Here is a 13,026-nt window from a genome sequence, read left to right as displayed (position 1 = left end):
ATGATTATGACAGAACTTTAGACCAGTGAGATTTAAACAGCACAGAGCTACAGTAATATATATCAACAGAAAGACCATACAAACGTCACCTCTCAGCCACATTATGCAATCAATTATTTTCCTAAACCTTAAGGCCGTACACGTTTATGTGGTAAAATTATTAACTATAAACAAAAAAATAAGCAAAAATAATAATAATAATAATAATAAGAGATTGACAAACAAAAAAAAGAGAGATGATTAGTAAAGTCACTCAAGCTCGGGCCCGTTTCCATTCACAGTAGCGTCATACCCTTCTTCTTTCACACGTCCAACAACAAGAGCCACAACACAGCGGAGTAGTGCCAGTGACACTATCACACTCAGAATGAGATGGCTACAATATCTGAATAAAAGAGAGAAGGATGACAGAAAGAGAGAGAGACAGGTGGAGAATGGGAGGAGGGGGAAAGATGAAGCCCTAATTACGTGTGTTAATTGGAGTCCTAGTTTCTCCCTCTCTCTGAGGAGGCAGGGGGCAGCGCACGGCTGCAGGCTTCACAAGAAGAGGGACATTTAGAGTGAAAGAGAGAACAACAGAGAGAGAGAGAGAGAGAGAGAGAGAGAGAGAGAGGAGGGACAAACAGCAGGTGGCTAGAAGCAGGTCAGCTGGAGACGAGCACAAGGGAAGAAGCAGAGATGTTTCCTTGCATCTATTTCTACTAAAGAAACAATCAAACATTTGATTTCTCAGTCAGATTTAAACTTTCTAGAGATATCTAGAAAGCAGTGTGGTTATGGAAGCCCATTTCCACCACTGAATAAAAAATAAGACAAGGTAATTGCGACTTTTTATCTCACAATTCTGATTTTTTTTCCTCAGAATTGCAAGTTCATATCTTGCCATTTTGACTTTATAAATCGCAATTCTGAGAAAAAAAATCAGAATTGTGAGATAAAAAGTCACAATTACCATGTTTTATTTTTCATTCGCTGGTGGAAATGGGCTTCCATAGTTTGGTAACTGATAATTCAGTAACTAATATTTCTAATATTCACTTCTAACTGATATTTTTTGTTAAAATACATTTTTATTTTCTTGTAACAAATTACACTTAAAAAATACAAATAATAAATATGTAGGGGCAACAATTCATGATTTTACATGATTGTCATGACTATTTTATATAATAACAACAATAATATTATTAGAATATATTATTAACAAAAAAATATAAAATAAACTATTATTATTATTATTAGTAGTAGTAGTAGTAGTATGTTATTATTGTTATTATTTATTATTTTTAATTATCTATTATTATTATTGTTGTGTCTGAAATGCAAGTTGTATAAAATAAATTTCAGTAACACTTAACTTAAAGCCCATAATGTGCATTGTAATACATTATCTGGTCACAATTCCAAACAAATTTAAAATGCAGTGTTACAATTAATTGATAAGCATTACAATGTATCAACTGTGGTTACAATTATTGATGAGATTTTACAATGCATTATAAGGTGCATAATTAATGCATTTCAATTACTTTTATAATGTATTATACACTAAGGCTTTATGTGAAGTGTTACCGAAATTTCATTTTGTGCTGTGATAACCTCCACTTTATTTGACAAGGATATCTAGGGAATGGATGCTTGCACTTGTTTCAAACACAGTTATCAGCCTATAATTTTAAAGACCAACGACTGCTTTATATATATATATGCTACATGCAATTGCAGTAATTACAGTAAAAAGCATTGTGCAAGAGCACGACAAGAGCGTAAACTGCCCTTTAGCAAATCCTCGGCTAAAGTGAAACATTGTAACTATAAGCTGGGTCCTGAGAACAAGAGCACATTGCTCAACTTTAATAGTGGTGATGAACCAAGACAGTGAAGCTCAGTATCTGTGGTTAACACACTTTAAATTGAACCTGCAAACTTGATAATCAAGACCATCATGAAATCCGTTTGCACCATATAGTTAACCAAATGCAGTACTTAAATTACAAAAAGCTTTCTTCTCAGTTTTACCTAAACTGTCATTTAGGTAGTTATGTAATACATTTACTTTGTTTTTGTTTTTTTTGTTTTTTTTTACACTACCTACCGTTTAAAATTTTGGGTTCAGTTAATTTGAGAAATTAATACTTTTATTAGTAAAGATGCATTCAATTGATCAAAAATGACAAAGACTTCACACTGATGCAAAAATTACTTTAAATTCCTACTTATTTTTCAAAGAATCCTGAAAAAAATGGCTTTCACAAATACTAAGCAGCAAAACTGTTTTCAACAATGATATTAAGTAGTAAGAAATGTCTCTTGAGCAGCAAATCAGTATATTAGAATGATTTCTGAAGAATCATGTGACACTGAAGACTGGAGGAATGATGCTGCAAACACAACATTGGCATCATAGAAATAAATTGCACTTTTAAAAACAATTACAAATAAAAGTCATTTTAAATTGTACAAATATTTTAAAATATTTCCTTTTTTTTTTTTACATCAAATAAATGCAGCCTTGGAGAGATTATTATAAACACACACATAAAACAATTGAATTGTTTTTATTATTGATATATATACTGACATTTATATGCTATATAGATATACTATATACTGAGATATACTATGTATACTTCTTATTTAGTCAAATGACACACATACACTTCCCTAAAAGAAAAAAAATAGATTAAATGTCAAGAGCAAAATCGTGTTTTTGGATCATCTCATCTCTAACTTTCAGTTAGCAGACCAGACCTTTAACTACTAAACCACACCTCCCCACACGAACGATACCAAGGAACAAGCACTGGGTCAAAAAAACCCGCAAGAGAGCCGGTCAAAGCGAACGTGGTACACACACCCACAGGAAGTCAGCGCGAGTCATTATGTGGAACTGCATATTTGGGCTGGACCGCAGGGGTGTTAATGCTTAGGACTAACACCTTTGACTGCATACTGTAAACCCTGGTAACAAGCACACACTCATACAGCGTAGAACGAGATCTGTACAGGGTGGTCAACAAGAAAACTGCCTGTGTATATGAGAGGGAAAGAGACGATGCATGATAGATCAGTGGTAAAAAAACAAACAAGAGAAGACATATACATAGACAGAGAGACTAAACACATAACAGCATCACTCTAGAATTGTATACTGTTGCACAAAGCACCTAAACTACACACAACAGCATACAGTTCACTTCCTCAAATGATCTTAGTGTCCAGTTCTGTCGTGCCACCTTTTCAGGCCATGTTTCACCCTAGTGTGTGTGATGGGCGAAGAGTGAGATTTGCGTGTTGCACTGTGGGAGATCTCCAAATGCAAAACAAACTCACAGTGAACATGTATGTGATGGTGACGGGTGTGACAAGCTAGGGCCAATGAGAGAGGAGAAGAAAGGGCAGAAGAGAGGCACGGAGAAACGTTAAACATTCTTACCTGGCATCTGCTTCGCTGTAGTACTCTCTAGCTACAATGTCTTCAAACAGTTCACCTCCAGTCACCCTAAAACACAGGAAGTTCAGCCCGGCTATTTGCTAACTCAAACAGAATTCCTGTTCTAGTGCACGTCCCTTCCGAGAGCTCAGTTTCCATGGAGACGAGAATAAATTCTCCGGAAAGCTAGAACTGTGAAAACCGAGGGGAAGGTTTTTAAGATGGCATGCTTTTGGGGAGGCATTGCATGTTTTTGGTTATTGTCCGTTTGATAGCAATGTGTTTATCAATATGTATTAGTTTTATGAATTACAACTCATGAAGCCCATGTATTCTTAAAGGGATGGTGTGGGAAAATACTTAAACATTACGTGGCTCTTGAAGACTTTGAATACAGCACAGCAGTGTTGTTATTCTTATTTAAGACTATAAAAAAAAAAAAACAGAAAAAAACAAGATGAAATAAAATGACCTTTAAAAAGGTCTAAACTGAAATAAAAATGAGAAAAAAAAATACTAAAACTAAAATGAAATTGAAAACTGAAAGAAATCTAAATTAAAGCTGGTTTAAAATATTAGTAAATATTCTAAAAAGCATATAATTTTCACTTTTATTCTGAAAACAACAGCCTGTACAACAGCTAGATGTTTTAAAGTCATCTTGGTCAATACCTACTTATAAGTTTGAAAAACCATAATTATGATGTGATGTTCAAGTAATTTTGGTCAGAATAAAATAAATGTATTAGTCAATTTTGTTATATACACTGCTTTGTCAAAGATTCAGTACAAGCTTTAATATATCTAGTACAATAAAATGAAGAACAAAGGAAATGGAGTTTTAGGAGTGCAATTGACGCTTTATCAGCGTATTTTATCATGCTTCTGCTGCCAAATTCAGTTTTGCTATACAAGTCTGTCTCCGCAAATTTCTAGCAAATTTGATCACTGGTTTTCATCACCAGCAAGCAAAACTATATAAAAAAAAATTTACATTAGCAATTACGACATACTATGATCAATAACAATTTGTGCACTCATAAATACAAGCATTCAAACATGACTTGAATGCAACATGACTCCTTTAGCATTCTTACAGTGATGTGAGAGTGAGCAGATGATGACAGCCTTATTTATTTTTGCGTGAACTTTTTCGTTTAACAGTGCAGAAAAACAGCATGCTGATAAAAGGCTTCAGAGGCACATACTGTAGCATATGAAGGATGAATCATTTTAGGCTACGCTGTTCCTCACGTCAAAGCTAATTTGACAGAAAATGGAGGAACATTCTGACAGGAAGTACACTGACACTTACAAATCAAACAGCAGGTAGTGGAAGCCCTCCTCTGATATACTGTCATGCAGACGAACTAAAACAAAAACAGAGAATTGAGATTAGACAAAAATCACACAACATTCTCCTGAGCTGAAAGGATGAGAATAATCGACTGGTGATGATCCATTCAGAGTTTAAATACACTTTATTAATATAGATATTATTTCTGATTATAATTGGTGGAGGTAAATAGCTCACCGATATTGGGGTGCTTCAGCAAACGACAGATTCGAGCTTCTCGTTCGAGCTTCTGATGGTCTGAAACACAGAAAGTGTTAAAAGTATAAATTATAAAGCACTGAATGATTTGATTTAAGCTACCAAAAAAAAATGCCCAACAGTAAGGATAGATTAATATTATGTGCAGGCCAATGTTGCTAAGCCTTCTTTTACACTTGGTTACACATACTAATACAGTAAATTGCTGAAATCAGTATTTGCAAATCATACTTTTTTTTATATTTTGGTAATGTGAATTTAAGTATCACAAATTTACAATTTCAAGTATTAAATGATAATCATTTTGAGATCTGCTAAATCTGATCTAAATATAAAAATAAGCAAAAATAAACATGCATAAAATAAAATAAAATATAAGCTTTTAAATAAAATAGTAATATCAGCTTTTAATTAACAACCAGAAAGACAGAAAGTGTTAAGTACAAATTACAAATCATTTTGTCATTTGTTACAATAAAAATCATTCTAAATAAAAAATTTGGAGATCTGCTAAATGTTATCTAAATATAAAAATAAGCAAAAATAAACATGAAAAATTAAAATATAATAAAATAAAATATCGGCTCGGTGTTCTTCTTCAGTTCTCTCTTCACAGCAGTTCAGTCAGTGTACTGTTTGAGTAAATGAATTACTCCGGGATATTGGTTTGTTTGAACTCAGAGGGAGCTCAGCCAAGATGAAGGAACAGCTGACCATAGGATTGTCATTTTGAAATGAATTTAGTAGCAGAGCTACTGCAAGGGATTTTTAGAGCTGCAAATCCATTTTTCCTTTGCTGAAATTTCTGCGTCTTCATGGAGAGTGCACGTCATGGTTGCTTAGCAAAGGCAGACGCCTCAGGGGCGCAACTGCCCGAGCGCTTTGGAAAGAAGGAGAAAGCGGCGCGCCTAGCGTTTTCCACGTGTTTTTAGGCGCGATATGTGAACATTTCATTTGTGTCATTTGTGGTCATTTGTGGATTAATGCGTATTAGAGACGCGAACCATTTCAAATGATTCAGTTCGATTTGGTGAACTGGTTGAAAAAGATCCGGTTACATCGAATGATTCGTTCGTGAACCGGATATCACAAACTGCTTTGTTTTGAACTCTCTCACAACAGACACGGAAGAGAAGACAATGCTGAATAAAGTCGTAGTTTTTGCTATTTTTGGACCAAAATGTATTTTCGATGCTTCAAAATATTCTAACTGACCCTCTGATGTCACATGGACTACTTTGATGATGTTTTTCTTACCTTTCTGGACATGGACAGTATACCGTACACACAGCTTCAATGGAGGGACTGAGAGCTCTCGGACTAAATCTAAAATATCTTAAACTCTGTTCCAAAGATAAACGGAGGTCTCAAAGGTTTGGAACAACATGAGGGTGAGTTATTAATGACATAATTTAGATTTTTGGGTGAACTATCCCTTTAACAACCGGGCTTTCAAGTAGTGAAAAAAAAAATATTAAAAAGTAGTCAAAAGTAAAGTTTTGGGTAGACTATGAATAAACCATGTTCAAAATAACTATCACATCACATTAGCCATTACATTGGTGGTCATACAGTAGCTCCAGTGTAGAGTTACAGGCCTGGCTTCCATTGGCAATGACATCACAAACTTGATATGCCATTATGCCTTTTAATTACGCTATCATTATTTCCTTTGTCGAGTGTTGAGCATTTGGCACAACAACATGAGATGAGGCAGCAATCACAAACCATAAGCTTGTCACAGTTGCGCTAAATCAACGTCCTAGATCTCATTCAGTCCCAATAAAAGGGTCAGTGCAGCCCAAAATTGAGGCTGGCTAGATAGAGACTCAACACAATGTTTAGATGTACACCTTCACATTTACTCCAGATTAGATTTAAAGTTCAGATGGTGAAAACCATACTAATATCCAACCTAAATTTCTCCTGAAAAGTCATCTCAGCCTGATCTCAGCCCTCTATGTGTCTATATCTAGGTCCCATATATCTATATCAACAAAGCTCTCCATTATAGGACATGGTTATATAAGAGCACCCAACTGGCCCATCTGGACAGATAACACATTGTCTAGGCTGTTAATTACAATAATAATGTTGATGATCCTAATGATGATGAGCTACTATAAGAGTGGAATAAATGCTCCCTTCTTGAAAATCAACAGAGACTAAAACCATCATGCCCAAGATGGATTAGGGCGATACAAAACATGTTTCTTAAGCTTATGATTCATGCTCTTGAAGGGTATCTAATGTTTCATCAAACTGATAGCAACACAGGTAATGCCTCAGGAAAAATAATTAATCCAATTAATCCAAATGCAACAGACGCAATTAAAAATCAGCTTTCATTAAAGACAGACACAGCTGAAGGCGACATCAACGATTTAAGAAGAGAGCATACAATTATCAACACAACTGGAAGTTCAGCTGATGTGAGTAAATTCACTACAATCACCTAATGTAGATGCAAGCATAAAAATAAACGCTGGAAAACTGCAATGCTGAACAATTAGGTTTGCAAAACTTCACCACTGTGTTTTGTAAGTAAAAAAATGTGTAAGTAAGAGAAAGTTTGAATTCACAAGAATTCACAACACAATCCAACCAGTAAGGATACAGTCATGAAAACGTGTTCCACTGTTTGAACATTCAAATGCCATAATAAATATTAATATTTAATTTGCTCATTTTTAATATCACTTAAATATATATATGTGAACCTAGATCACAAAACTAGTCTTGTTTGTCAATATTTTGAAATTTAATAAATAAGCTTTCAATTGACGTATGATTTATTAGGATCTCACAATATTGGGCCAAGATACAACTATTTGAAAATCTGAAATCTGAGGGTGCAAAAAAAAAAAAAACTTCACCTTTGAAGTTGTCCAAATGAATTTTTAGCGATGCATCTACTAATCAAAAATTACGTTTTCATATATTTACGGTTGGAAATTTACAAAATATCTTCATGAAACATGATCTTTACTTAATATCCTAATGATTTTTTGCATAAAAGAAAAATCGATAATTTTGACCTATACAATGTTTCTTTGGCTATTGCTACAAATATCCCCCAGCAACTTAAGGCTACTAAGGCTCCAGGGTCACATTTATAAATAGGACATTTACGAGAAAAACTAGGTTGGATACATGGAGGCCCCCCACCAAAAAAAAATCATCTAGACACTTTTGGACACTCACGTATATGAATGTCACTACATTAGACATAAAACATCAAACCAAGTGGAAAACAAATGATGACGGAAATGATGAAAAATAAAATAAAATAATACCAAATAGAAATTCATTTCACTTTACAAAATTTTTCTGATGATGTTTCCACAGTTTGACAACCACAAATATACAGTAACTATTGTTTTATCTATACAAACCTCTTTTTGCTTGTAAAGTGTGCCTTTGCTGTCTTTAAGATCAATCACACTTATTTTGCTCTGTTGTTATGCAAGACATTATAAAAATACAGTAAAGAATATGCGTACCTTAAATGTCCAAATACTTTTTTAGGGAGTCACTGTATAATGCATAACCTCCTGTGCATCAGTAGTTAAACAACACTGTATGCAAGCAAACCCAAACATAAATCACCATCTGACCTCTGTAAAACAACATTTCTTTCAACTGACACTCAAGGTCACCAAGTCACACATGTGGAGTTCTGTGTGATGAGCCAATTAGCCTGTATTCAAAAGCTGTTGTTTTTTTCCATTTGATCATATCCCATCTTTGCCTATTCTTCAATATGTTATTTTCCCTATTCTCAGCCTTGTCATATTTTAAGATTTAATGGCTTGGCGCTGCCTCGTCTTACTCCTACTAACCCTAACACAGAGACAGGCTTCTTGATTGGCTGTTGGCCGGGTCTGGAATCCCGCCCCTTTGTCTGTTGCTGACGCCGATCTGCGTTGACCTTAAGCTCAGCTGCTGGGCATTCTCTGAGTTATACACATACTCCTGAAGCTGTCGCAACACTAAAGCGCCAACAAGCTCCGCTCTAGCTAATGAGTTCCCTGCCTATACCACATTTAAATAATAGTACCCTTAAACCACCACACACCTCACTTCCAAGACAAAATATTGATTTTGAGTTGAAAACCATGCATTGCTTGTTAAAGGTTTTGGTGGTTTATGCTTGTGCAAAACTACATATTTTCAAAATGAACAAAAACGAACAGTTCATGAAATGGAAATTTTCTAAATGCATGTTATTGATCTTCCTTTGAATGATTTGGCCAATCATTTATTCCCCTTAAGCTCCACCCACTTTTACAATCCAGCCATTCTGCCTCCATTTAGTCAAGCACTGATGGACTAAACCAATACATTGTTTAATTTTTTTCTTTTCCATAATTAGTTTCAGTGTTGTACATCACAATTTGGAAGAAAATGTTTGTCATTACTTGTGTTACATCACAACTTTCAAGACACATTGGACACGTCACACTCTTAACACTTTTAAATAACAGCATTTTTATAATGCAATGCTAGTTCCAATAACCTGGAAAAAAAAAAACAGGGAGATCACAACATCCATCAAAATTTGTAATTATAGGATATAGTGATGATATGAGAAAGGGAAAAAAAAAAGTGTTTATTACATTTGAAATCTGTATATTTATCTTACAAAAACACATGGATTCACTACAGGGGACCTTTATTCAGCCCCCGGAGCCATGTGAGGGACATTTTATTACAGATGCACGCACTTTATTTCACGTCTTCTGAGCTGTTGACAACAAACACCCGCTTTACCCTCATTGAAAGGCTTGGAATAGCAAGGACAATTTTTTATATAACTTTGGATTATTCTGAAAGAGGAAAGTCACATACACCTACAATGCTTCGAGGGTGAGTAGAAAATGGACAAATTTTCATTCTCGGGTGAACTGCTGACACATGTCCAATTGTTAGTTTTTGTGATAAGTTTGATTTTAGCTAGTAATTCGATACTTTAAAATATATACATCATTATGGTTGATTGGATCTGCGGGAGTTTGAGCGGGAGTTTGATACCGCAGCTCCACCTCACGACACTACTGCGGACTCCGGCTCCAAGCGAGTTCTCTTCTCCGCGGACTCTGGCTTTAAACGAGTCTGTACTGCGTGGAGTCTGGCTCCAAACGGGTCTCTACTCCGCGGACTCTGGCTACAAACGGGTCTCTGCTGCGCGGATTCCGGCTCCAAACGGGTCTCTACTGCGCGGACTCCGGCTCCAAACGGGTCTCTACTGCGCGGACTCCGGCTCCAAACGGGTCTCTACTGCGCGGACTCCGGCTCCAAACGGGTCTCTACTGCACGGACTCCGGCTCCAAACGGGTCTCTACTGCGCGGACTCCGGCTCCAAACGGGTCTCTACTCCGCGGACTCCGGCTCCAAACGGGTCTCTACTCCGCGGACTCCGGCTCCAAACGGGTCTCTACTCCGCGGACTCCGGCTCCAAACGGGTCTCTACTCCGCGGACTCCGGCTCCAAACGGGTCTCTACTCCGCGGACTCCGGCTCCAAACGGGTCTCTACTCCGCGGACTCCGGCTCCAAACGGGTCTCTACTCCGCGGACTCCGGCTCCAAACGGGTCTCTACTCCGCGGACTCCGGCTCCAAACGGGTCTCTACTCCGCGGACTCCGGCTCCAAAGGGGTCTCTACTCCGCGGACTATGGCTCCAAACGGGTCTCTACTCCGCGGACTATGGCTCCAAACTGGTCTTTACTCCGCGGACTATGGCTCCAAACGGGTCTCTACTCCGCGGACTATGGCTCCAAACGGGTCTCTACTCCGCGGACTATGGCTCCAAACGGGTCTCTACTCCGCGGACTATGGCTCCAAACGGGTCTCTACTCCGCGGACTATGGCTCCAAACGGGTCTCTACTCCGCGGACTCCGGCTCCAAACGGGTCTCTACTGCGCGGACTCCGGCTCCAAACGGGTCTCTACTGCGCGGACTACGGCTCCAAACGGGTCTCTACTGCGCGGACTCCAGCTCCAAACGGGTCTCTACTGCGCGGACTCCGGCTCCAAACGGGTCTCTACTGCGCGGACTCCGGCTCCAAACGGGTCTCTACTGCGCGGACTCTGGCTCCAAACGGGTCTCTACTCCGCGGACTATGGCTCCAAACGGGTCTCTACTGCGTGGACTCTGGCTCCAAGCAATTTGTTTACACTTTTTTTTTTTTTTAATACTTTTTAATAAAATATAAAATAAAAAAAGAATAAGAAATAAAATACTGCTGCAAAGTTCTCCACTAAATAAAATACTCTCAGTCTCAAACCAATATCATATAATAAAATACAATGAAAAATATAAATAAATAACTATGATTACAGTGCAGCATTACCAATCCCAGCTTGTAGGCCTGCTCATAAAAAATATATATAACTTTTCCAAAGTGTAAAGTGCAGATCGGAATTAAGAGCAAAGGTCTGTTTAAATGCCGACGGGAGCTGCGTTTGAATTACAATCGTTTTTTTCCTAGTTGTAGTGATGTTCACACTCGCGTGATGCCTTAGGCCGGTGACACACTGGCATATTGCACCTGTCAAACATAGCCTATTTTGCCATCAATACTGTTGACGGTGTCCTTTATCAGTAGGCTTTATGTTTATGCTCAACATGAAGTATAGATATTGTTGTCGTGAAGACAAGATCCTGGTCTGTTGGCGGTCTCCCTCTATGTCACTTACAGTAGCAGCAGCGCGCCGGCGCCGCGTCAGGCACGATACTGGTGTGTAAAGACACAGAAAACGCAAGGCAGCCGTCACGCAACTAACATGCAGCAGAAACGCCACGCTCACGCCACGCAGCCAGTGTATCACAGGCCTTAGAATCAGCTGCAGGGCGGGATTTGCGCTGAACACGGAGACTTCCGACACTTAATATGTTCGTTTGGAAACATGAAAATGTACTTATGTTCCGCGCACAAAATATTGCATTCGTTCATTCGGGACACACGTGCACTGTACCGAAAGCCCTGTACCGAAACGGTCCGGTACGAATACACGTACCGTTACACCCCTAGTACAAATCACGTCTCATGAACTTATTTGTGCATTCTGCCACGGTCATGACCATCTCTCTGGTTCAGATGAGAGTCCCGTGCTCCAGGCACGTAACTATGCCTCTCTTTCACATGTGCGCGCACACACACACACAAAACAAAAACACACACACACACACACACATAGCTGCTAAGTGTCAAAGGTGCCTTCGCCGTCAGCCTTCTCTTTATGTCTTTCTTTCAAACAGTCATTCATGTTGATTCCTGCTCTCACTCACTCTTTCCCTTTCTGTATATCTAGGTCACATTCCATCTCTCATGCCCACCCTCCTTCAGACCCCTTGACAGATCATATTGTTTCTCTCTCCTCAGAGTAACTCTCACCCTAAAGACAGTCACTCCTAATCTACATGACCCACCGCAATGCTAGATTGTGTCAAATAAATGTCAATTTGAACACTAAACATTGATCATCCTATATTTGCTTTTCGTGACAAAACAGTACAATAATACAAAGCTACAATAAAAGAAAAAGGCTAGGCTGAAGCTCATGAAACCCGTGACGAATGTGTCAACACCAACACCAAATCAGCATATGAGAATGATTTCTGAAGGACCATGTGACACTGAAGACTGGAGTAATGGCTGCTGAAAATTCAGCTTTGCATTACAGGAATTAAGTCAAGTCAAGTCTGCTTTATTGTCAATTCTTCCACATGTACAGTACATACATAAAGAGAATTGAAATTGTGTTACTCTTAGACCCTTGGTGCATACAGATAACACTAACAGTAGAGCCAAAAAATCTAGATCAAATACAAAATATAAGATACAACTATAAAATAAGGGCATGTAAAAAAAAAAAAGACATAAAAATAAAAATAAAGTTAAATAAAGCAGTGCAAGGCACATGGCAGTGAAGTTAACCAACAGCGCAGATAAAAAGAAAAAAAAGCTGTATATTACTGTATATTATATAGGCCTATATTAAAATAGAAAACATTTTACATTTGTAATAATATTA

At 37.8% G+C, this 13,026-nt stretch overlaps 1 protein-coding gene across 35 annotated transcripts in view; it reads right to left on the bottom strand.

Annotated features, from left to right (window-relative positions):
• Positions 1-13,026, bottom strand: part of camk2b1 (calcium/calmodulin-dependent protein kinase (CaM kinase) II beta 1) — a 59,224-nt gene that overhangs the window by 41,022 nt on the left and 5,176 nt on the right. For all 35 annotated transcript variants that reach the window (XM_059551145.1, XM_059551153.1, XM_059551155.1 and 32 more), the window contains exons 3-5: positions 4,968-5,027; positions 4,749-4,803; positions 3,437-3,502 (exon numbers count right to left, since the gene is read on the bottom strand). In XM_059551145.1, coding sequence (XP_059407128.1) covers positions 3,437-3,502; positions 4,749-4,803; positions 4,968-5,027 — 181 coding nt within the window. The remainder of the gene's footprint in view (positions 1-3,436; positions 3,503-4,748; positions 4,804-4,967; positions 5,028-13,026) is intronic.

The sequence above is a fragment of the Carassius carassius genome, chromosome 5 (genome assembly GCF_963082965.1).
Source record: "Carassius carassius chromosome 5, fCarCar2.1, whole genome shotgun sequence".
In the NCBI taxonomy this organism is placed as follows: Eukaryota; Metazoa; Chordata; class Actinopteri; order Cypriniformes; family Cyprinidae; genus Carassius; species Carassius carassius.
This window is presented reverse-complemented; position numbering and strand designations above follow the sequence as displayed.